General features: G+C 44.1%; 1 protein-coding gene across 1 annotated transcript in view; it reads left to right on the top strand.

Moving 5' to 3' along the window:
* Positions 1-22,761, top strand: part of RELN (reelin) — a gene marked incomplete at its 5' end in the record, with an annotated part of 292,461 nt that overhangs the window by 195,632 nt on the left and 74,068 nt on the right. Inside the window, 10 exons of the mRNA XM_083366535.1 lie at positions 709-880; positions 3,763-3,963; positions 7,418-7,653; positions 10,804-10,961; positions 12,252-12,459; positions 13,888-13,964; positions 16,588-16,746; positions 18,041-18,229; positions 20,592-20,865; positions 21,666-21,806. Coding sequence (XP_083222661.1) covers positions 709-880; positions 3,763-3,963; positions 7,418-7,653; positions 10,804-10,961; positions 12,252-12,459; positions 13,888-13,964; positions 16,588-16,746; positions 18,041-18,229; positions 20,592-20,865; positions 21,666-21,806 — 1,815 coding nt within the window. The remainder of the gene's footprint in view (positions 1-708; positions 881-3,762; positions 3,964-7,417; positions 7,654-10,803; positions 10,962-12,251; positions 12,460-13,887; positions 13,965-16,587; positions 16,747-18,040; positions 18,230-20,591; positions 20,866-21,665; positions 21,807-22,761) is intronic.

The raw sequence follows: 22,761 nt of genomic DNA, 5'->3' as shown, positions 1-22,761 counted from the left end.
CTATTTGTAGGGACGCGGTGGCTCAGTGGGTTAGGACGCTGAGCTTGTTGATCAGAAGGTCGGCAGTTTGGCGGGTCGAATCCCGAGTGCCACGTAACAGAGTGAGCGCCTGTTACACGTCCCAGCTTCTGCCAACCTAGCAGTTCGAAAGCACGTAAAAATGCAAGTAGAAAAATAGGGACCACTCCGGTGGGAAGGTAACAGCGTCCCGTGTGCCTTTGGTGTCTAGTCATGCCGGCCACATGACCACGGAGACGTCCTCAGACAAGCGCTGGCTCTTCGGCTTTGAAACGGAGATGAGCACCGGCCCCTAGAGTCGGAAACAACTAGCACGCATGTGCGGGGGAACCTTTACCTTTTTTACCTTAGGGCTTTGTAGTTTGTCATCTTCTCCAGTTCTTTCTCGTCTATTCTGCTGTCTCCAGACATTGCCATGTCCACTGTCCAAAATTGTTGTTGTTATTAAATATTGATGTTAAATATTAATGTTAATGTCAAATATTATTAAATATTCTTATTAAATATAGCTGCAGCCTTAAATGAAATGGAACAGTTTGGTTTGCGCCAGTTGCAATTTTTATTATCTGTATTTAACTTGTGTGGGTTCAAACAGTTTTTTTTTCCCCTCCCTGGTATCCTTTTTATATTGACGTGTTCCATTGCATTTTCCATGTTGCTTTTAACACGATGAGCAATGTCTGCCGGTAGGTTTGTCTACCTGGAGCTTCCTCCGGCTGCGAAGACCCCCTGCACGCGATTCCGTTGGTGGCAGCCTCTGTTTTCGGGAGAAGGATATGACCAGTGGGCCATTGACGACATCATCATTCTGTCTGAAAAGCTGAAACAGGTCATCCCTGTGGCTAACCCCACTTTGCCTCAGGTAGGTAAATCAGGTCGAACGATACTCACACGGCCTTTGCGAAAAGGTTAGCACAGTCCAGGTCGTGGTTATCCCAAAGGTGCTTTTTCAAGAGGCAACTGGACTTCCTTGTTTTCCTTTGAAGATGTTTCCCTTCTCATCCAAGAAGCTTCTTCAGCTCTGACCGAAGGGTGGGGAATGGAAAGATTTATACTCCTTGCAGAGAGCTGGTCGTTTGCATTCTTTTAGAAGGTCGTTGAGGCCACTTGGAGGGTTTAACCTGTGTCCTCAGGGCCACCTGAGTGGTTCCAATGGGTGTGGAGCCTTCTTGGATCTGAAGAAAGGACGGTGTTATCGATTGCTTCCATAATTCAGCTCCCATAATTCTGGGAGTTGAAGTCCACCTGTATTGAAGCTGCCGCATTTGAAAAAACCACCGGTATAGACAGACAATAAATTGGGCTGACTCAATTGTCTTCAAATTCTGTTGCCCTGTAGTTTAGATAAATATTTCAGAGAGAGCCTTGACAGAAGGTTGTTTTTTTTTTCCTTTTCCAGCATGGGGTGGCGTGGGGGGACAGCTCTAAAGCATCACGAGAGTTTGTGTCTCCTGAAATAATAGGGTAGGGTAGAATTAGAATTATAACTAGAATTAGAACTAGAATTAGAATTAGAATTAGAATTAGAATTAGAATTAGAATTAGAATTAGAATAGAGGATGGAATGGAATGGAATGGAATGGAATGGAATGGAATATAGACTAGACTAGAATAGACTAGACTAGACTAGACTAGAATTAATAGAATAGAATAGAATAGAATAGAATAGAATAGAATAGAATAGAATAGAATAGAATAGAATAGAATAGAATAGAATAGAATAGAATAGAATAGAATATAGGACAGGACAGGACAGACGATAGGATAGGATAGGATAGAATAGAATAGAATAGAATAGAATAGAATAGAATAGAATAGAATAGAATAGAATAGAATAGAACAGAACAGAACAGAGTAGAGTAGAGTAGAGTAGAGTAGAGTAGAGTAGAATAGAATAGAATAGAATAGAATAGAATAGAATAGAATAGAATAATAGAATAGAAAAGAAAAAAGAAATAAGATTAGGAAAGAATAAGAAGAGAAGAGAAGAGAAATAAGATTAGGAAAGAATGAATAGAATAGAATAGAATAGAATAGAATATAGAATAGAATAGAATGGAATAGAATAGAATAGAATAGAATAGAATAGAATAGAATAGAATAGAATAGAATAGAATAGAATAGAATAGAATAGAGGATGGAATGGAATGGAATGGAATGGAATAGAAGATAGGACAGGACAAGACAGAACAGAGGATAGGATAGGATAGGATAGGATAGGATAGGATAGGATAGGATAGGATAGGATAGGACAGAATAGTTAAGACCCCTGTCTTATCTTAACTTAACTTACCTCACCTTATGTAACCTGAAGGAGGGCGGCCCTTCCATTCACCCACTGTTTTCTTGGGTGATGCATTAAATCTCAAATGATGGAATGATCTGCCTCGCAAGGAATGAAATGGATCAGTAAGTGAAACCCCCTATAGAGCGGGAAAGTAGAAGAGCCGAAAAATCAGATGCACAACTGCGGCGGCTTAGCTAAAATGCATTTCCACGCCGTGTTCCTTAAAAATCACTTCAGTAAACATGCTTAAAGTACATTCTTTCCTGGAAATCAAGCGGAGGGCCAACCCAAGTAGCCTTCTTCTCATAATGGGACGGGGTGGGATTTTTATAAATGAACTTTAATTTTAAATTTGTATTAATTTTATGGGCATTGTTTAATCATGTTTTAATAATTTAAATTTTTGTATCCAGTTTTTATGTATTGCCCTGTTCACCGCCCTGAGTCCCCTGGGAGAAGGGCGGTATATAAATTAAATTAATAAATAAATAAAATAAATAATAATAAGTGCCTGCTTCTGGGTCCAATTCCAGGGGCTGGTATCACCTCTGAAAGCCCTTTGTCGCCTGGGTCCAGTCTATCTGAGAAAGTGGTTCGCCCTGATGGCATTACTGCCTTTACCCCATTCCCCAGGAGCCAGAAGAAGGAGCATGTTACGGACCCCATCAGCCAAGGAATTTTAGCTCGTGGTGGTAGTGGTGGTGGTGGGTCCAGAAGAACAGCCTTTTCTGCCGTGGCATCCGCCCTCTGGAACATCCTGCCCCCCATGCTCAGATCTGCTCCCACTCTTTCGACCTTCCCAAAAAAGGCCTTGGGAGACAACGCTCTGCCAACTAGCCTGGAGCCCCAATGGAAGGCATGGCTCGCTGGAGGTGGAGGATGGAGCAGAGAACACCTCACCTCAGCCCCGCGCAACTTTGCTCCCTCCCTCTCCCGCCCGCTGAGCTGCCTTCTAATTGCATTTTTAAATTTAAGGAGACCTTCATTAATTGCTTGAATGTTCAGGGTTAGGCAACCTTGGCTCTTTTTATGACTCGTGGACTTCAACTCCCAGAATTCCTGAGCCGGCATGGCTCAGCTTGGAAACCTCTCCCTTTCCCCTCAGCCTGGCTGGCTCAGGAATTCTGGGAGTTGAAGTCCACGGGTCATAGAGCAGCCTAGGCCTAGACCAGGGGTAGGCAACCTTGGCTCTTTTATGACTCGTGGACGTCAACTCCCAGAATTCCTGAGCCGGCATGGCTCAGCTTGGAAACCTCTCCCTTTCCCCTCAGCGTGGCCGGCTCAGGAATTCTGGGAGTTGAAGTCCACGAGTCACAGAAGAGCCAAGGTTGCCATACCCCTGATTTATACTGTATTTTATTCAATGTCCGGCCTTTTATGGGCAGCATATCAGTTTGATAAATAAATAAATAAGATTTTTCTTTCTTCCTTTCTTTCCTTTCTCAAATTTCGACTAGAATTTTTATGAGAAACCAGCATTTGATTACCCCATGAACCAGCTCAGTATGTGGCTAATGTTAGCTAACGAAGGGATGCCCAAAAATGAAACTTTTTGTTCGGCTACCCCGTCCGCAATGATCTTTGGCAAGTCAGACGGTGACCGATTTGCAGTGACCCGGGATTTAGTGTTGAAACCAGGTTACGTCCTTCAATTCAAGGTATTCTCTCTCTCTCTCTCTCTCTCTCTCTCTCTCTCTCTCTCTCTCTCTCTCTCTCTCTCTTTCACATTTTAAATTAAAAGGCAATTAATTTTCTTAAGGTTTCCCCATAAAAAGCCTGCACGTTGACCGTAAGATTGCAAATTGTCCATTATGGGGGGGAAAAATCCAAAACTGAAAGTTTGTTTTTAATTTAAACATATCTCTCTGATCTTCGTACTGAGTCCTTTTCCTGATTTCTTTTTTTTAAAAAAAGTCAAATCTTGCTCTACAAAATATGTATGGCGTAAAAGCTGAAGGGAAACTTAGGAACAGTTGATAAATTGTTTGGTAGTATAGTAATGAAAGCATTGGGGAAAAAATATTCAGGTATTATGTGTGTCTGTCTGGGGGGAAGCAAAAGCTGGACTTTGAAGAAGTAGGATAGAAAGAATATTGACTCGTTGTGTTAGAGGAGGGGTCTTCAAACTTGGCCCTTTTATGACTTGTGGACAACTCCCAGAATTCCTCAGCCAGGCATGCCATTCCATAACATTCCATTCGACTCCATATTTTCTATTCTATTCTATTCTATTCTATTCTATTCTATTCTATTCTATTCTATTCTATTCTATTCTATTCTATTCTATTCTATTCTATTCCATATTTTCTATTCTGTTCTATTCTATTCTAATTTCCTTTCTATTCTATTCTATTCTATTCTATTCTTCTATTCTATTCTATTCTATTCTATTCTATTCTATTCTATTCTATTCTGTATTTCCTATTCTATTCTATTCTATTCTATTCTATTCTATTCTATTCTGTATTTCCTATTCTATTCTATTCTATTCTATTCTATTCTATTCTATTCTATTCTATTCTATTCCATTCCATATTTTCTATTCTGTTCTATTCTATTCTATTCTAATTTCCATTCATTCTATTCTATTCTATTCTATTCTATTCTATTCTATTCTATTCTATTCTATTCTGTATTTCCTATTCTATTCTATTCTATTCCATTCCATATTTTCTATTCTGTTCTATTCTATTCTATTCTAATTTCCATTCATTCTATTCTATTCTATTCTATTCTATTCTATTCTATTCTATTCTATTCTATTCTATTCTATTCTATTCTATTCTATTCCATTCCATTCCATATTTTCTATTCTGTTCTATTCTATTCTATTCTAATTTCTATTCTGTTCTATTCTATTCTATTCTATTCTATTCTATTCTATTCCATTCCATATTTTCTATTCTGTTCTATTCTATTCTATTCTAATTTCTATTCTGTTCTATTCTATTCTATTCTATTCTATTCTATTCTATTCTATTCTATTCTATTCTATTCTATTCTCTTTTTTTTATCTTCCTTTTTTTCATATACAACTCAAGGCTGCGAACCTACCCACGCTCCTTTCCCCCTTTCTATGGTGCCCGTAATAAGGTTTGAGTCACACAGAAGCTTTGTCACGTTAGCAAGCTGCCATTTCTTAGTTGCAATCAACCTTTCATTAAGTTCATAATTAAATTCCTCCGGCAATCCTCGGGATCGATGGCAGTAGAAATTGAATGAGGTGCCGGCAAATACCTGGGACCTTGCATAACCGCAGGCACAGAAAAAAAAATTTACAAGCAGAATTATTAAAATCACTCTGTGTTTACAAGCAAGTTTTCAAATATAATTCCCACTCCTTTCTATAAATAGGGGAGCTGGCAACTGCAAGGGGACTCGGTGAAACAATCTCCCTCTGTTTTGACATTGCGCGGCTGAAATGGTACACAAACTGAGAAACATTGTGCTTGCATGTAATGTTTGTGGCAGTTTTTCCCTAATGGAGTCTGTTAAAAGACAGTCACAAGTCACAAGTTCTTTTCACAAAACGACGCCGCGCTGCCGTCTTGGAAACAATGCCGAACATTTAAATTGGAATAAGTTGTCAATAATAAAATTAAAAAGCCAGCCAAGGGCAAAGTACAGGCAACCCTAACCCATCACAAACCCGCCCGTTTAGCCCCTGTTCAATGTCGCAGCAGCACGCAAAAAAATGACTTACGACCGTTTTGCACGCGACCGTTGCAGAACTTCCCCCTCCCCCGGTCACATGATCAAAATTCAGAGGCTTGGCAACTGACCGGTACTTACGATGGTTGCGCTGTCACGTGATCCCCTTTTGCGACCTTCTGACAAGCAAAGAAGGGGGAAGCTAAGCTCACTGAACAACCGGGATTACTAGGTTAGCCGCTGCAGCGATTCGCTTAACGAAGGTGGCAAGAAGAGTCGTAAAACGGGGCAGAACTCACTTAACGAACGTCTTGCTTAGCAATATAAATTTTGGGCCGCGCGGTGGCCGTAAGTCAAGGGCTACCTATGTATGCAGTCTGGATGAGATCCCAGCTGCATGTTTTATCCAGCAGTTCAGAAATTCAGCCTAGAAATAAGGAGAAATCGTCTGACAGTAAGAACAATCAACCAACGGTTGGGAGCTTGCTTCGTCACTGGAAGCTTTTACTTTTTTTATTGAAAAGTTTTACAGTACATTTTTTTAAAAACAAAACCCCTCCCAACCCCCTCCCCTCTCCCCAAACCTCCCCAAGCCTTCCCTCCCCTCCCCCTCCCCCCTCCCTGACTTCCCAGAGCAAAATACAGGGTATAAAAATACAAACAATCATAATCTACCATATGCAAACAACAATAAAATATTAAATTCTATTGCACTTTAACTCTTATTAAAATAACTACAAGTAATTTATATATCACATAAATCCAATACTTATTCAAATGCTAGGTGAAACTTTTTAGTCCCATATTTATTTTGGATGTAATCAATCCATCTTCTCCACTCCACAATGTATCTCTGTTGCGACTGGTCTTTCAAGTACGCTGAAATCTTTGCCATTTCCGCCAAGTTGGAAACTTTTAAAGTTCATTCTTCTATAGTCGGCAGTTCTTCCTTCTTCCAATATTGCGCCACTAAAAGTCTCGCTGCCGTAATTAAATTCAACATCAACTTAGTGTCCACAACAGTAGTTGTGGAAGCTTTTACTAAGAGACTGTCAGAAATGGCGTAGGGTCTCCTGTTTGGGCAGCGGGGTTGGACTAGATGACCTACCAGACCCCTTCCCACTCCGTCATTCCAAGGATTCTAATTCCCGTTTGCATTTGCGAGAGGCCCCGAATGAAATTTACACCGTTCCTTCCGTCGCTGAATGTTTTGGGAGTTAAATATTTAAAGACGCTTGCGTTTTAAAGAAGCGGAGGGAAAAGGTCTGGATATAGGTCATTTTTTTAAAAAAATACGAGTCATTATGAAAAAAAAAAAGGAACGGAATAAAGATACGTATCCAAAATTTTAAAAAGGCTGATGCGAACCCCTGGGTCTAATCAGCGTTACGCGCAAGGCGAGTCTTTTCTTTTAACCGTTCTGTTTCCTTCTACGCCTTCGGCCCGCTTTAAACGTTGCAGCTCAACATCGGCTGCACGGACCAGTTCAGCAGTTCTGCTCCAGTTCTTCTTCAGTATTCCCACGATGCTGGCTTGTCCTGGTCATTGGTGAAGGAAGGCTGTTTCCCAGCATCCCCCAGGGTGAAAGGTTGTGAAGGAAGCAGCAGAGAATTGTCGGAGCCCACCGTGTACTACGCCGGAGACTTTGAAGAGTGGACGAGGGTCACCATCGTCATCCCGAGGTCACTTGCTGCAAGGTAACCGGGCCGTTTATTGGTTTAAATTCATACTTCTGCGTTCGTTTAATTTTTTATGTTTTTTTTCCTGGATTAATAAATGCTGTTACCGCGATCAATAACAAAGCAAGAATACCAGGCGCAGAATTTATTGCACGGTTACGGAGCCTAAAGCTTAAATTTTACAGCCTGTTGGGATAAATAACTGTCTTTTTTTTCCCCCGGCTTAGCATTCTCTTTTTTTTTTCTTTAAATATGATTTTGGGGTCAGAAAATGAAAAATTATGGAGGGAGCTGGAAGCGCTACACATCAAATCAGTCATCTCTGTAAGATGATCATGTATTAAATTTATATGCAGATGTTGCATTTAGATCAGGGGTGTCAAACTCAATTTCATTGAGGGCCGCATCAGCATTGCGGTTGCCCTCAAGGGGCTGGGTGGGCGTGGCCAGGGTGGGCGGGGCCTACTGGGTGGGCGTGGCTAGAGTGCGTATGGCCTACTGGGTGGGCGTGGCCAGCTCTACATCGTTCGCCTCAAGGGTGCCTATGGGGGCCCGGGCAGGAGTGGGACAGATCTGAGGGTCTCTGGCAGGAGGAGGGTCTCTGGGCCAGGGCCAAGGCAGAGGGGGCCGTTCCCTCACTGTTTCCAGGATGGCTTCACGGGCCACATGGAACCACTTCGCAGGCCGGATCCGGCCCCCGGGTCTTGTGTTTGACATGTCTGCATTAGATGCATCTGGATGGCTACTCAGAGCAACAAAGATGATTAGGAGACTGGAGGTTTAAACATATAAGGAACGGTTGCTGGAATTGGGTATGTCTAGTTTAATGAAGAGAAGGACAAGGGGGGACATGATAGCAGGGTTTCAGTATCTCAGGGGCTGCCCCAAAGAAGAAGGAGTCAAGCTATTCTCCAAAGTGCCCAAAGGCAGGACAAGATGCAACGGATGGAAACTAGTCAAGGAGAGAAGCAACCTGGAACTAAAGAGAAACTTCCTGACAGTTAGAACAATTAACCAGTGGAACAACCTGCCTCCAGAAGCTGTGAATGCTCCAATACTGGAAGTTTTTAAGAAGAGACTGGACAGCCATTGGTCTGAAATGGTATGGGGTCTCCTGCCTGAGCAGGGGGTTGGACTAGATGACCTCCAGGGTCCCTCCCAAGTCTGTTATTCTGTACTGTTTTGTTTGGAATCATAACCAAGCCTTCTCCTCTTTCAAGCTGATATTACCGCAATAGCTAAAAATTTAACAAACAGATCGGTACTTGCAATGTTTTTTTTAAAAAAAAAAATTGTACCCCTTCTCTTTGTTTAACCACCTGGCCAAATGCATTTTATCTTCTTGTCTAAGTGTTTTTAGACAGGCTCCTTCTGTTCCTCCATCAACAAATAATCACAGCACAAGGCACGCCGTGTAGTGTAGAGAACTAAGAGTCTTCGTTGGTAGGACTAAATTACATAAACAGCGAGCATTCTACTCAAAGTACTTTCCTCTAATTAGCCCACTAACACAGTTGCCAAGTCGCCTAGACAGTAATGAGATGGCTTTGCCCAACAGAAACACTACCCAATAGACAGAGGCAGCCTGCCTCACATTATGTCTGTCATATAACTGGGACTAGGCACCAGCCTCGAAACAACATTTCTCCACTCTTGAAGAATGCCAATCAAGTTAATCAACGTCATTGCATTTATTGATTGCAATTGCAGATGGGGTATTATTGTGCGTCTTCCCTATAGCTAGGCTATGGCAGCTGGATATAACTTGTGACAAATTCCCTTGGGACTCACTTCCATTAATGCTAATGGAATCTATTCAAAACTGTAGGGTGTTGGGCAACGTTCCTTCGTTGTACGTAAATTCTGTCCCCAACCTGTTCAGAGCAATATATAGATTTTCATGCGGTATTTCGGTCGATATACCAGCTAAATCTTACCTATCATGGCTTATAGCGTGTTTGATCGTACCAAGTTTTCTTTGACTCCTTCAATTGCTGGAGGCCGATGTCTAAATTCAGATTATCCAATTTGGGGGGGGGGGGAATTTTTAAAGAGTAGACAATGAGATGGCATTGCAGGAATTGGGTATGTCTAGTTTAATGAAGAGAAGGACTGGGGTGACATGATAGCAGTCTTCCAGTATCTCAGGGGCTGCCCCAAAGAAGAGGGAGTCAAGCTGTTCTCCAAAGCACCAGAAGGTAGGACAAGAGACAACATAGACAATATAGATTTATTAAATCTATATGCTGTCCATCTCATTACTATAGTGGCTCTGGATGAGTGGTAACCTCCTTCCTTCCTTCCTTCCTTCCTTCCTTCCTTCCTTCCTTCCTTCCTTCCTTCCTTCCCTCCTTCCTTCCTTCCTTCCTTCCTTCCTTCCTCACTCAGAAGACTTTTATGGCCACCCCTGCCCTATCATCCCATCCCATCTCATCCCATCCTCTACTCTACCCTACTCTACCCTACCCTATTCTACTCTGCCCTACCCTACTCTACCCTCCCATCCCATCTCATCTTATCCCCTACTCTACCCTATCCCATCTCATCTAATCCCCTCCCCTCCCTTTACCCTACTCAATACACGTACAACCTGCCTCCAGAAGTTGTGGGTGCTCCAACACTGGACGTTTTTAAGAAGAGACTGGACAGCCATTTGTCTGAAATGGTATAGTTTCCTGCCTGAGCAGGGGGTTGGACTAGATGACCTCCAAGGTCCCTTCCAACTATATTATTGTTGTTGTTGTTGTTGTTGTTGTTGTTGTTGTTATATAACTTTTATTCCTTAAACATGAACCTCAGTCAACTGAACATTCAAATTGATTGGTGCTGATGGTTGACACGGGTTGCTGCCAGCATCCTAGGTATCAACCAGGTACCTCCTTAAAATGTAAGATGTTCCGAGTAGCGCAGTTTTTTGTAGCTTTGCTGGAGTTATTGCAGGAAGTTGCAATTATTATTGTTGTTTTGTTGTTATTATTATTATTATTATTAAATACAATTATGCTCATCCCATTGTTCCACAGAACATGTTCTATGGTTGCACTGGAGATAGTGGAGCCCAGAAAACGACTTAGACATGTTTTGGGAGGGTATAAACCTTGGCAAACTGGAACACGCCTTTTCAAAGCAGCCGCCAATGCCTTTGGTCTTTCTGTTCACCTCCTGTAGGAGAACCAGGTTCCGCTGGATGCAGGAGAGCAGTTCCCAAAAGAGTCTGCCTCCATTCGGCCTAGATGGAGTTTACATTTCGGAACCGTGTCCCAGCTACTGCAGTGGCCACGGAGACTGCATTTCTGGGGTCTGTTTCTGTGACATGGCCTACACAGGTAAGCGTTGATGCGTAGAGTCGCTGTGAATTTCAGCGTGAAACCGTTGGCTCAAAACCAACTCATGCCAGTCCAAAAACGCGGAGGAATTTCCAGGAGCCTGACCCTCTGACAAATTCGCCATCAGTAGAGACACGTTGTTGTTGTTAGCTGCGAAGTCGTGTCCAACCCATTGCAACCCCATGGACAACGTTCCTCCAGGCCTTCCTGTCCTCTACCATCTTCTGGAGTCCATTTAAGCTCACGCCTACTGCTTCAGTGACTCCATCCAGCCACCTCATTCTCTGTCGTCCCCTTCTTCTCTTGCCCTCAACCTTTCCCAGCATTAGGCTCTTCTCCAGTGAGTCCTTCCTTCTCCTTAGGTGGCCAAAGTATTTGAGTTTCCACTTCAGGATCTGGCCTTCTAAAGAGCAGTCAGGGTTGATCTCCTCTAGGACTGACCGGTTTGATCGCCTTGCAGCCCAAGGGACTCGCAGGAGTCTTCTCCAGCACCAGAGTTCAAAGAGACACGTAGACATTAACAATTATCGGCTGTGCAAAAGAGACAATCACCCAGCTCCAAAAAGGAACAAAAAGTCGCCACACATGTCTCCACTGGCAGTCAGCCCCCCGATGAGCACGGATTAACCCCAAGATTAACATCAGACCAACAGTCAAGTAAACAATACCCCAATTAAGGAATTGTCAACCACGCCAACAGTAAACCGCCCAACCAAAGAACCACTAATCCATTAGAATATAATCGGACAGCGCACCCCACCTCTTATTAGCACTGATGACGTTACCTAGTTGGGTCGTGAGACATCTGCAAGGCAACCACCAAGCTCAGAGAGCATCAAGGAGTGTCTAATGCAGGGGTCTTTTATGACTTGTGGACTTCAACTCCCAGAATTCCTCAGCCAGGCATGCTGGCTGAGGAATTCTGGGAGTTGAAGTCCACAAGTCATGAAGGGGCCATAGTTCCCCCACGCTGGCTGAGGAATTCTGGGAGTTGAAGTCCACAAGTCATGAAGAGGCCATAGTTCCCCCACGCCGGCTGAGGAATTCTGGGAGTTGAAGTCCACAAGTCATGAAGGGGCCATAGTTCCCCCACGCCGGCTGAGGAATTCTGGGAGTTGAAGTCCACAAGTCATAAAAGGGCCGAGTTTGAAGTCCCCTGTCCTAATATAATACGCTGCTTATATGACCCTCGTTTTCCAGTTCTTGGCTTTTGCTTTAAAAAGACTTTTTTTCCCCTAAAATGTATTCCTATTTATTTATTTGTTTGTTCATTTATTCCCTTTCCTGAAGCTTCATATGGGACCTGTGTGTTTAATGCACCTAACCCCAGCGAGATGTTTGACAGATTTGAGAGGAAACTTAGTCCCCTCTGGGACAAGATAACCGGAGCGCACGTTGGAAACGGCTGTGGAATATTGAGCGATGGGAAATCTCTTTATTTTGGAGGTCCGGGCAAAAGGGAAGCACGGACAGTCTCTCTGGATACCACTGGCATCAGGTCAGCCTCTATATTGTGCTTCTAAAAACTTCACTTTGCCCTAGTTCAGGGGTCTTCAAACTTGGCCCTTTTAATGACTTGTGAACTTCAACTTCCAGAATTCCTCAGCCAGGCACACGTGCCTGGCTGAGGAATTCTGGGAATTGAAGTCCACAAGTCATAAATGGGCCAAGTTTGAAGACTCCTGCGCTAGGTTTTATAGGACCGTGGGGAAAAAAAAACAGGTTTTTTTTTGTAGAGAGACAGCATTTTAGGCCAAGCAAATTCTTGTTTTGGAGACCGACAGGCGTCAGCTAGATACAGATAGCAGAGCTGTCATAAAAATGTGAGCAGGATACAGGCAGTCCTGGACTTGCGGCCACAGTGGAGCCCAACATTTACGTTGCTAAGGGAGATAGTTGTTAAGTGACTTTGGACCCCGCTTTACGACCTTTCTTGCCGCCGTTGTTAAGTGAATCATGGCGGTTAGTTAAGTCAGTAACCCGGTGGTTAAGTGAATCTGACTTCCCCATTGACTTGGCTTGTCAGAAGGTCGCAAAAGGCAATTGCATGACCCCGAGACGCTGCAACCGTCATAAATATGAGTCAGTTGCCAAGTGTCTGAATTTTGATCACGCGACCGTGGGGGATGCTGCAACGGCTGCGTGAGAACCGGTCATAACTGACATTTTTCAGCGCCGTTGTAACTTTGGGCGGTCACCTAACGAACTGTTGTAACTTGAGGACTACCTGTATTACATTTCTAGTTCCATATAGCAAACTTACTGCGGAATTACGGTACAGCCCAAGGTATGCCTGATTATCAGTAATTTACACTCGTGGCCAAGATATTTATATATGATTGTAAAATCAGAGCGGAGACTTTAATCAGCCGTTAGACATATTCACGTGTTTTCCCTCTGGCTTAATTTCAGTCGTTCAGTATAAGAATAACTGAACAAAGGTCCAGAGTATATAAAATTAAATGCTAAATAGTGCTTGAATACTGGGAAGCTATCCCCAAGGTGCTTTTTCAGGAGGCAACTGGACTTTTCTTTGGGTTTTTCTTGGAAGAAGTTTCGCTTCTCATCCCAGAAGCTTCATCGGCTCTGACCGGATGGCGGAGAAGGGAAGGATTTAAACTCCGCGCATTTGTAAATGACCAGCTGTCTGCAAGGAGTATACTGTAAGTCTTTCCATTCCCCCACCCTCCAGTCAGAGCCAAAGAAGCTTCTGGGATGAGAAGTGAAACGTCTTCAGAGAAGAACAAGAAAGTCCAGTGGCCTCCTGAAAAAAAAGCACATTTGGGACAATCATGAACCGGGAATCTCCAAGGATATTTAACTGGGAAGCTGTAGTGGATAGAAGAATCTGCAAGCTTTAAAGATGATGTGTTTTTTTCCCCTTCCAAACTAACCTTTTTAATTTTATTTTATTTAAAAAAAACAGATTAGTTCAATTCTATGTACAAATTGGAAGCAAAAAATCCAGTTCAGACTGCAGCAGACCCCGAGCCAGGAACGAAGGTAAAAATTACGCAACCCTCCTCCTCCTCCTCCTCCATTCCGAAAATCCCCCTCCCATCTAGCACTGATGATGTTATCTAGTTGGGTCATGAGACGTCTGCAAGGAAACCACCAAGCTCACAGAGAACCAAGGACCCCACAGTATCATCATCTCCTCCTCCTCCTCCTCCTCCTCCTCCTCCTCCTCCTCCTCCTCCATCTTTCCACAAACCCTTCTCCCTTCTAGCACTGAGGATGTTATCTAGTTGGGTCATGAGACGTCTGCAAGGAAACCACCAAGCTCAGAGAGCACCAAGGACCCCACAGTATCATCTCCTCCTCCTCCTCCTCCTCCTCCTCCTCCTCCTCCTCCTCCTCCTCCTCCTCCTCCTCCTCCTCCTCCATCTTTCCACAAACCCTTCTCCCTTCTAGCACTGAGGATATTATCTAGTTGGGTCATGAGACGTCTGCAAGGAAACCACCCAGCTCAGAGAGCACCAAGGACCCCATAGTCACTGTCCTCCTCTTCTCCTTCTCCTTCTCCTCCATCCTACAAATCCCAGCCAGCCATGGTGGAGTTGAAGTCCACAAGTCTTAAAGTTGCCAATTTTGGAGACCCCCTGCTGAAAGGTTAGCCTCCCGGACCCCCAGCTTTAACGTAACTGAAACCAGTTTTAAATATATATATTTTTTCTGAGAGTCGCACCCATGCCACTGAGCGTTAAAATACATGCTAATGTAGTATATTGTATTCCTAATACAGGACTCTTCAAACTTGGCCTTTTTATGACTCGTGGACTTCAATTCCCAGAATTCCTCAGCCAGCATGCCTGGCTGAGGAATTCTGGGAGTTGAAGTCCACGAGTCATAAAAGGGCCCAGTTTGAAAACCCCTGCACTGAATGGAAAAGTGGAGAAGTCAACCTAACATCCCCACGTCCATCATCTTTTTAAGTTCGCTGTTTTCAATTTCCTATTGCTTTTTTTAAATAAAAAAACACCTTGCATAGGCTGCTTTCTCAATGTTCTTATTTGAAATTTAGGCTGGGGTTGGGATTGTGATCCTGTTTGGTGTCAATCCGACCATGGATGTCAGCTGCTGAGAATCTTTTGACTGGCAGGATAGAAATTTGATAAACCAAATAACCAAATAAATAAACATTGGCATCGATTTTACTTGCCTGGAGGGAAGAGGATAGCAGCCACCTTCTTACAAGAGAGAGTAGTTAAAAGCTGGCTAATGGCTGTTGAATAATATCGTACGTTTCTTTTAATTTCTCTGTGTTTATATTTTCTGCACGTTTACGCATGTTACAGTTTTTGCTTTGCTCGCATCTTGGAGGAGGCAACAAATATGGTTATGCCAATACAATCTTGTTGATTTATTCCCACATTTCCATGCCGAAGACATTCTTCGTTGAGGGAAAGCTGGACAACTGGGATCGTTTGGAAACTGCAGTTTCTTTGTTTTGACAGGACATGTCTAGAAACGATGGGAAAGCAAGGCTAGCATTGATTATTGGCTGCTGGGGATTAATTACGCTTCGTGATTAGTTCTCAACCGACACAGCAACAGCACCTACTCTATCAGGTTTTCACAATATATGAGCAATCATGGGTGCTGAAAGAAGCGTGGCAAACTCAGTTTGCACAAGGCTCCAAATTACTTTCCTTTTGATTTACACTCGGCCCTAAACTTGTCCATCGTTTATTCACAAACAATCCAAGCACTGTAAAAAAAATAATAATCTTGCACAAGATAAACCCAGGGAAAAAACCTAATAATTCTCCGGCAACTTGGGAACTTTATTCTGCGCATAAAAGCCCTGGCTTCTCCGGTTAATCAAAACGCTGCCGTTGAAAATATAAACCTTCGACAGCGCAACAGAAGATGTGAACTCCGTAAATTACAGGCGGTCCTCAGCTTTTTTTTTAATTATTATTATTATTTTTTATTGAAAAGTTTTACAAAATTTTTAATAGTAACCCCCCCTCCCCATCAACCCTCCCCCCTTCCCTCCCCCCCCCCGGACTTCCCAAAGCAGAATACAGGGTATTACGTATAGCAATCTTATGCAAACATATGCTAAATATCTATTACAACGTTAACAAACCTTCCACCCTTTAACTCCCTTATAACAAAACTAAATTAATTATAATAATCAGCTTTTCATCCACTATATTGGGAGTGGAATTTCCACGGCTGATTTTTTGCGACCTTCACACTCTCTCTCTCTCTCTCTCTCTCTCTCTCTCTCTCTCTCTCTCTCTCTCTCTCTCTCTCTCTCTCCCTCCCTCCCTCCCTCCCTCCCTCCCTCTCTCTCTCTCTCTCTCTCTCTCTCTCTCTCTCTCTCTCTCTCTTTCTCTTCTTGCTACGGTCCAGCGGTGGGATTCAAACAGGTGAACAACCGGTTCTCCGAGGAGATGCTGCAATAGTCGAAGTGGGAGGACTGGTTATAAAATTGCTTTTTTTTCAGGGCTGTTGTAACCTTGAACGGTCCCTAAATGAATGTGTTATAAGTCTGGAACGATCCGCGGTGGATTGTGCATTGGTGAAGCTCGGATCCAGGCATACGATGGACTTTAGCTCCCACGTTTTCTTACAGAGCCCTTAGAATGATGCTTTGTTTCGTCTCGATTCCCAGGACTTGTGATCCAGTATTCGAACGACAATGGAATAAGCTGGATTTTGCTACGAGAGCTGGATTTCCTGTCTTTCTTAGAACCACAGATTGTGTCTATTGAACTGCCGCAGAAGGCCAAAACATCGGCCACTGCATTTCGGTGGTGGCAACCTCAGCACGGTATGTAACAGTCATATATTTCTCTACAACCAACAAGAACAAGAAAGTGGAACTATGACAGGTGAAAATAACCAGGCGCTACAATTTTTCAGAAGATATTGGTATATTTGTTACTAGATTTCCTCCCCCCCCCCCTTACGCCGGCCCGGTGATCTGCTTTCATTTTTCATTCAGCTCTTTAAAAGCTCATCCATTTCCCTTATTGTATTGTAAATGGATTGCAAAGGATTGCCCCTTTTCAAAGATGAATTGCTTGCGGAAAATCCCTCTGGTTAGTGCTGTTAGATGTTTTGTGCCAGCCATTGGCAGTTACCCAAAAGGGTCATCAGATGGAAGCAAAGAGGCTTCTTTGCTTCCACTGATGAGTCAGGGGTCCCAGGCCCCTACAGCCTCATTGGAGAGAGTGTTTTATGGTTAGGGAGGGGCCGTGACCCCCCATAAATACCTCTGCTCAGGGGCTGCGCTTTGCTTCTCGTCTTTCTTTCTCTCTTGCATGCATTCCCTCTCTATCATACAAGCATGGATGCCCCCATGCCATATTGCTCTTTCTATATAATCTATCGATGGATAAAGCTTCATAATGATTGCATCTCTGCATCCTGCCTCTTTTACTTGGAAGCACCTTAACGGCCCATCAATCTCTGGTGAGAGCTGCTCACAAGTGCAATACCATAACTTTGTTGTTGTTGTTGTCATTTTTGGTGCCTTCGTGTTAGTGTTGACGAAGCCCCTGCAGTTTGGGCAAGATTTTTGGAAGTGGGTTACCCATGGCTTTCTTTTTAGGGCTCACTCAACAGACAATTGGCTGTCCAGTCTCTTCTTAAAAACTTCCAGCGTTGGAGCATTCACCGCTTCTGGAGGCAGGTTGTTCCGCTGGTTAATTGTTCTGACTGTCAGGAAGTTTCTCCTTAGTTCTAGGTTGCTTCTCTCCTTGACTAGTTCCCATCCGTTGCTTCTTGTCCTGCCTTCGGGCGCTTTGGAGAAGAGCTTGACTCCCTCTTCTTTGGGGCAGCCCCTGAGATACTGGAAGACTGCTATCCTGTCCCCACCCCCTCATCCTTCTCTTCATTAAAGTAGACATTCCCAATTCCAGCAACCGTTCCTTCTATGTTTTAGCCTCCAGTCCCCTGATCCTCTTTGTTGCTCTTCTCTTCTCTCTAGATGGGATTAGAACTCACAGTGTCCTGTTTAGTGTCTTAACCACTGCACCGAACCGGCCCCGTACCACAGCTTAAATAAAATAATGCCAGGTATAAAGAATTAAACATCATGTTCTCTCCTGCTTTGTTTATAGGAAAGCATTCGGCCCAGTGGGCTTTGGACGACGTCCTTGTAGGCATGAACGACAGCTCTCCAACGGGTTTCCAAGATAAATTTGATGTCTCTGTAGATTTACAGGCAAATTGGTACCGGGTCCAAGGGGGGCAGGTAGACGTCGATTGTCTATCTATGGACACCTCGCTTATCTTCAGTGAAAATATAGGTAAGGCTCAGACTGAGCTTTTCACCCATTTCTGCTTTGAAAAACCCCAGCATTTGGTAGTACTTTGCAGACTTTTCAAAAGTTTTGAAACGTTGCCGACTTTCCTACATTCATATCCATTCGGCTGCTCCCTTCTGCCGTGGGCCACATTTCCAAAATTGTGGAAACCTTTCGGGAAAAGTGTATCTTTGAGGTTTGATGGCTAATAACACCACTTTTTTGGGGGGGGGAGGACAGTACCATAAAGTTATATATCAATGGGAAAATAATTTAATCAAGAACGTAATGCCACAAAGTTTGTTCAATTACCTGTGCTCTATTCTATGCAAAGTTATAGCCCAATAACCAGGAAAAAAAAGGAAGCACAACTTGCTTAGGTTGAGATCGGGTAGCTTTCCTTCCTCCGATGGTAGCCAATGAGCACGGGTGTTTGGAGAGCCAATTGGGTGTCATCTTGTTTGGGCAATGAGCCAGTCAGATCACAGTAGGATCCGGTTATTGATGTCACGTATTGAAGCTGAGATGAGGACACTTGTCAGTGAGTTATGTGATGGCTATCAAGTGGGTTGTGGGGGGGTGGGGTTGTGTTCTTTCATTTAGTGAGCTTGTAAAACCTAATAAAATTAAAGCAATGGTGCAATGGGTTGATTGGTCGCCCAGAAAGCAATGTCAAATAGTATTATTAAGTGAACGAGGCTACAGTTATAAAGAAATTAGAAGGAAAAAATGGGTGGAAACTTAACCAAAAGTGTTGTGATTCAGGGTCAGCCTGTGGGTTTGGCAGTTGGGTCGGACGACTCAGAGGAGGAGTAGGGGGGTGTTGAAGACCTTGCTGAGGGGGTTGAAGATCTTGCTGATGAGAGCCCTCAGCCAGGCCCCTCCCACCTGGTCACAATGGAGACCCAGCTGTGTGAGCCTGACAGCGTGGATGAAGATGACCCACAGCTGGCCCTGCTCAAGGACGCCCGACGCAGGAGGCAGTCAATTAGGAGTAAACAGAGGAAGGCAATGGGGCTTCTCAGAAGGAGGCAGAGAGAAGCCACGCCCTGAACTCTATATAAGGGGAATGTGTGAGGAGGGCTGGTTTGCTGAAGGCAACCGCTTGGATAGTTCGTGTTTCTTAAAGCTCCTGTTTCTTGGTTCGTGTCTTGCTTGTTTTTGTAGCTATAAATTTGGCAGGCGTAATTCCAGCCTCTTGCTGTTTGTAAAGGGGTTGTCCCTGCCTTTTCTGCAGGGCCAGTAGCAGGCTGGTACAGAACAAAAGGTGGCATTTCTAACTGGATGCTTTTCCCCAAAAGGTTTCCACAATCTTGGCCACTGCTGTATGCAAGGTTCAAAAAAGGAATAAATAACAGCAAGTCAACAGAGGTGTTCAAAAAGTGAGGTCAAAATGATAGCCATGATCTTGTGGTTGAAGTCAACCTGCTTTTATGTGCATCATTTTTTGACCTTTTGGACCAAACTCCAAAGATAACCCCACAAGCCTGTACAGGTAGATCTCAACTTACAACCACAGTGCAGCCTGTTGTTAAGTGAGACATTTGTTAAGCCAGTTTTGCCCCCTTCTGTGACCTTCCTTGCCACAGCTTTAAGTGAATCACTGCGGTTGTTAAGTTAGAAACCCGGTTGTTAAGTGAATCTGGCTTTCCCCCTTGACTTTTGCTTGTCAGAAGGTTGCAAAAGGGGATCACGTGACCCCGGGGCACGGCGACCGTCATAAATACGAACCAGTTGCCACCATCTGAATTTTGATCACATGACCAAGGGGATGCTGCAAAGGTCGTAACTGTGAAAAACCATTGGAAATCACCTTTTTCGACGCTGTTGTCACTTTGGACGGTCACTCAATGAACTGTTGTAAGTCGAGGACTACCTATAGATCAGCGGGTGCAATAATAACAAAACATCCAAGTTGGAAGGGACCTTGGAGGTCTTCTAGTCCAACCCCTTACTCAGGCAGGAAGCTCTATACCAGTTGAGACAAATGGCTGTCCAGTCTCTTCTTAAAAACTTCCAGTGTTGGAGCATCCACAGCTTCTGGAGGCAGGTAGTTCCACTGGTTAATTGTTCAAACTGTCAGGAAATTTATCCTGAGTTCCAGGTTGCTTCTCTCCTTGGTTAGTTTCCATCCGTTGCTTCTTGTCCTGCTTTCGGGTGCTTTGGAGAATAGCTTGACTCCCTCTTCTTTGGGGCAGCCCCTGAGATACTGGAAGGCTGCTATCATGTCCCCTCTCGTCCTTCTCTTCATTAAACTGGACATACCCAATTCCAGCAACCGTTCCTTGTATGTTTTAGCCTCCAGTCCCCTGATCATCTTGGTTGCCCTTATTTTCTGTACGCTGATTTTTTTTTCTTTTTTAAGGAAAGCCTCGCTATGTGGAGACCTGGGATTTCCACGTGGCTGATTCCACCTTCATGCAGTTCGAGCTGAACATGGGCTGCAGCAAACCGTTCAGCGATTCCCACGGCATTCATTTCCAGTATTCCCTAAACAATGGAAAAGACTGGCACTTGGTGACGGAAGAGTGCGTGCCGCCCAAAATAGGCTGTCAACATTACACAGAGAGTTCGATTTACGGCTCAGAAAGGTTTCAAAACTGGAAGCGGATCACGGTCTCTCTTCCGCCCGCAGCAATGTAAGAAATAGCCTCTTAATGTTACCGATAAAGGAGAACGTTTGTAGCTCGGAGATGAAGTGAGCAGTCCTGGGTGGTCTCTGAACTTGGTTGTCTTCTTGCAGACGAGAATAAGAAAGAGTAAAGTGGTAGATGTCATCCAGCTCCTAAGAGTTGGGTTGAATAGAGCCGGAAGGGATCTTGGAGGTCTTCTAGTCCAGCCCCCTGCTCAAGCAGGAGAACCTAGACCAGGGGTAGGCAACCTTGGCTCTTTTATGACTCGTGGACTTCAACTCCCAGAATTCCTCAGCCAGAGTGCTTGGCTGAGGAATTCTGGGAGTTGAAGTCTACAAGTCATGAAAGGGCCATGTTTGAAGACCCCTGCTCTAAAGTGAGTGTGTATGTGTGTGTGTGTGTGTGTGTGTGTGTGTGTGTGTGTGTGTGTTTAAATTATTCTTAACTTCTGGGCTGTACAAGTAACTACTATGACATATGCTGGATCTGTTTACCTCTTCGTAACGCGTACTGTGAATAAGCAATTCTTTCATTAAATCAAATGGGGTTTTTTTTCTTAATTGCTAGAATGCTTACCAAAATGGACCACCTTTTAAAAAAAACCTTTTTTTAAAAAAAGTTGATTCTCAGCCCCAACAGTTATTTTAATATTTTGGCCAAATCATTTTTTATTTTTATTTTATTTTTTTGTATTCCTTCTTAAGTGTAAGTGGATGTTACAGTCACTTATCCAGTGTCTTCTCCTTTCTCTTCTGTAACCTCACAATCTGATTTCCCCACCCCCATCTACAATTTGCTCTTTCCAGGTCCCCCAGAACGCGCTTCAGATGGATCCAACATGATTATAGTCCTGGTGGGGATACCTGGGCTATTGATAACGTCATCCTGGCCACCGGATGTCCCTGGATGTGTTCCGGTCATGGAATCTGCGATGCTGGGCATTGTGTGTAAGAAAACAAAGGAAATGTTCACTTTGCTTAGGACCGTGTTGGCGAACCTACGGCATGGGTGCCACAGGTGGCACGCAGAGCCCTCTCTGTGGGCACGCATGCCATCGCCCCAGTCCTAGGCCTTCAGCTGGGTTTTATAAACCTTTTCGCTTTAGGCCTCCGCTGCCATGTACCAAAAAACAAAAAGGTTCAATTAATCAATTTCAAATTCTCGTGAGGGGAAAAAAGTTCTCGCAAAGTTGGAATTGATGGATTGAACTTTTTAGTCCCACCCAGTCTGCCGCTACCACTGCAGCCACGCCCACCCAATGGGCCACGCCCACCCGGCACCCGACGATACATAAGTGGGTTTTCGGTTGCAGTTTGGGCACTCGGTCTGTAAAAGGCTCGCCATCACTGGCTTAGGAGGAGGAGAGAATGTATTTAGGCCTAATGTTAAGATATAAAGGTAAAGGTTCCCCCGCACACGCGTGCTAGTCATTCCCGACTCTAGGGGCCGGTGCTCATCTCTGTTTCAAAGCCGAAGAGCCAGCGCTTGTCCGAGGACGTCTCCGTGGTCATGTGGCCGGCATGACTAGACGCCAAAGGCGCACGGAATGCTGTTACCTTCCCACCGGAGTGGTCCCTATTTTTCTACTTGCCTTTTTACATGGCCCAGCTTGGCAGAAGCTAGGACGAGTAACAGGCGCTCACTCTGCTACGCGGCACTCGGGATTCGACCCGCCAAACTGCCGACCATCTGATCGACAAGCTCAGCGTCCTAACCCACTGAGCCACTGCGTCCCTTGTTAAGATATAGCTTCTGAGAATTCTGGTTTTGGTTTAATGCGTGAGTTTATGCCTCCACCTAACCTAAGTAGAAATTACTGAAGAAGCAGCAGCCACCCGTTACATCCCTAATGAAACCCTGGCTTCTTTATTGAAGCCATAGCTTCAACTCAAAATGAAATTC

Source organism: Vipera ursinii (genome assembly GCF_947247035.1).
Source record: "Vipera ursinii genome assembly, chromosome: 6".
In the NCBI taxonomy this organism is placed as follows: Eukaryota; Metazoa; Chordata; class Lepidosauria; order Squamata; family Viperidae; genus Vipera; species Vipera ursinii.
The sequence above is the reverse complement of the archived record's forward strand: the minus strand, read 5'-3'. Positions and strand labels throughout refer to the sequence as shown.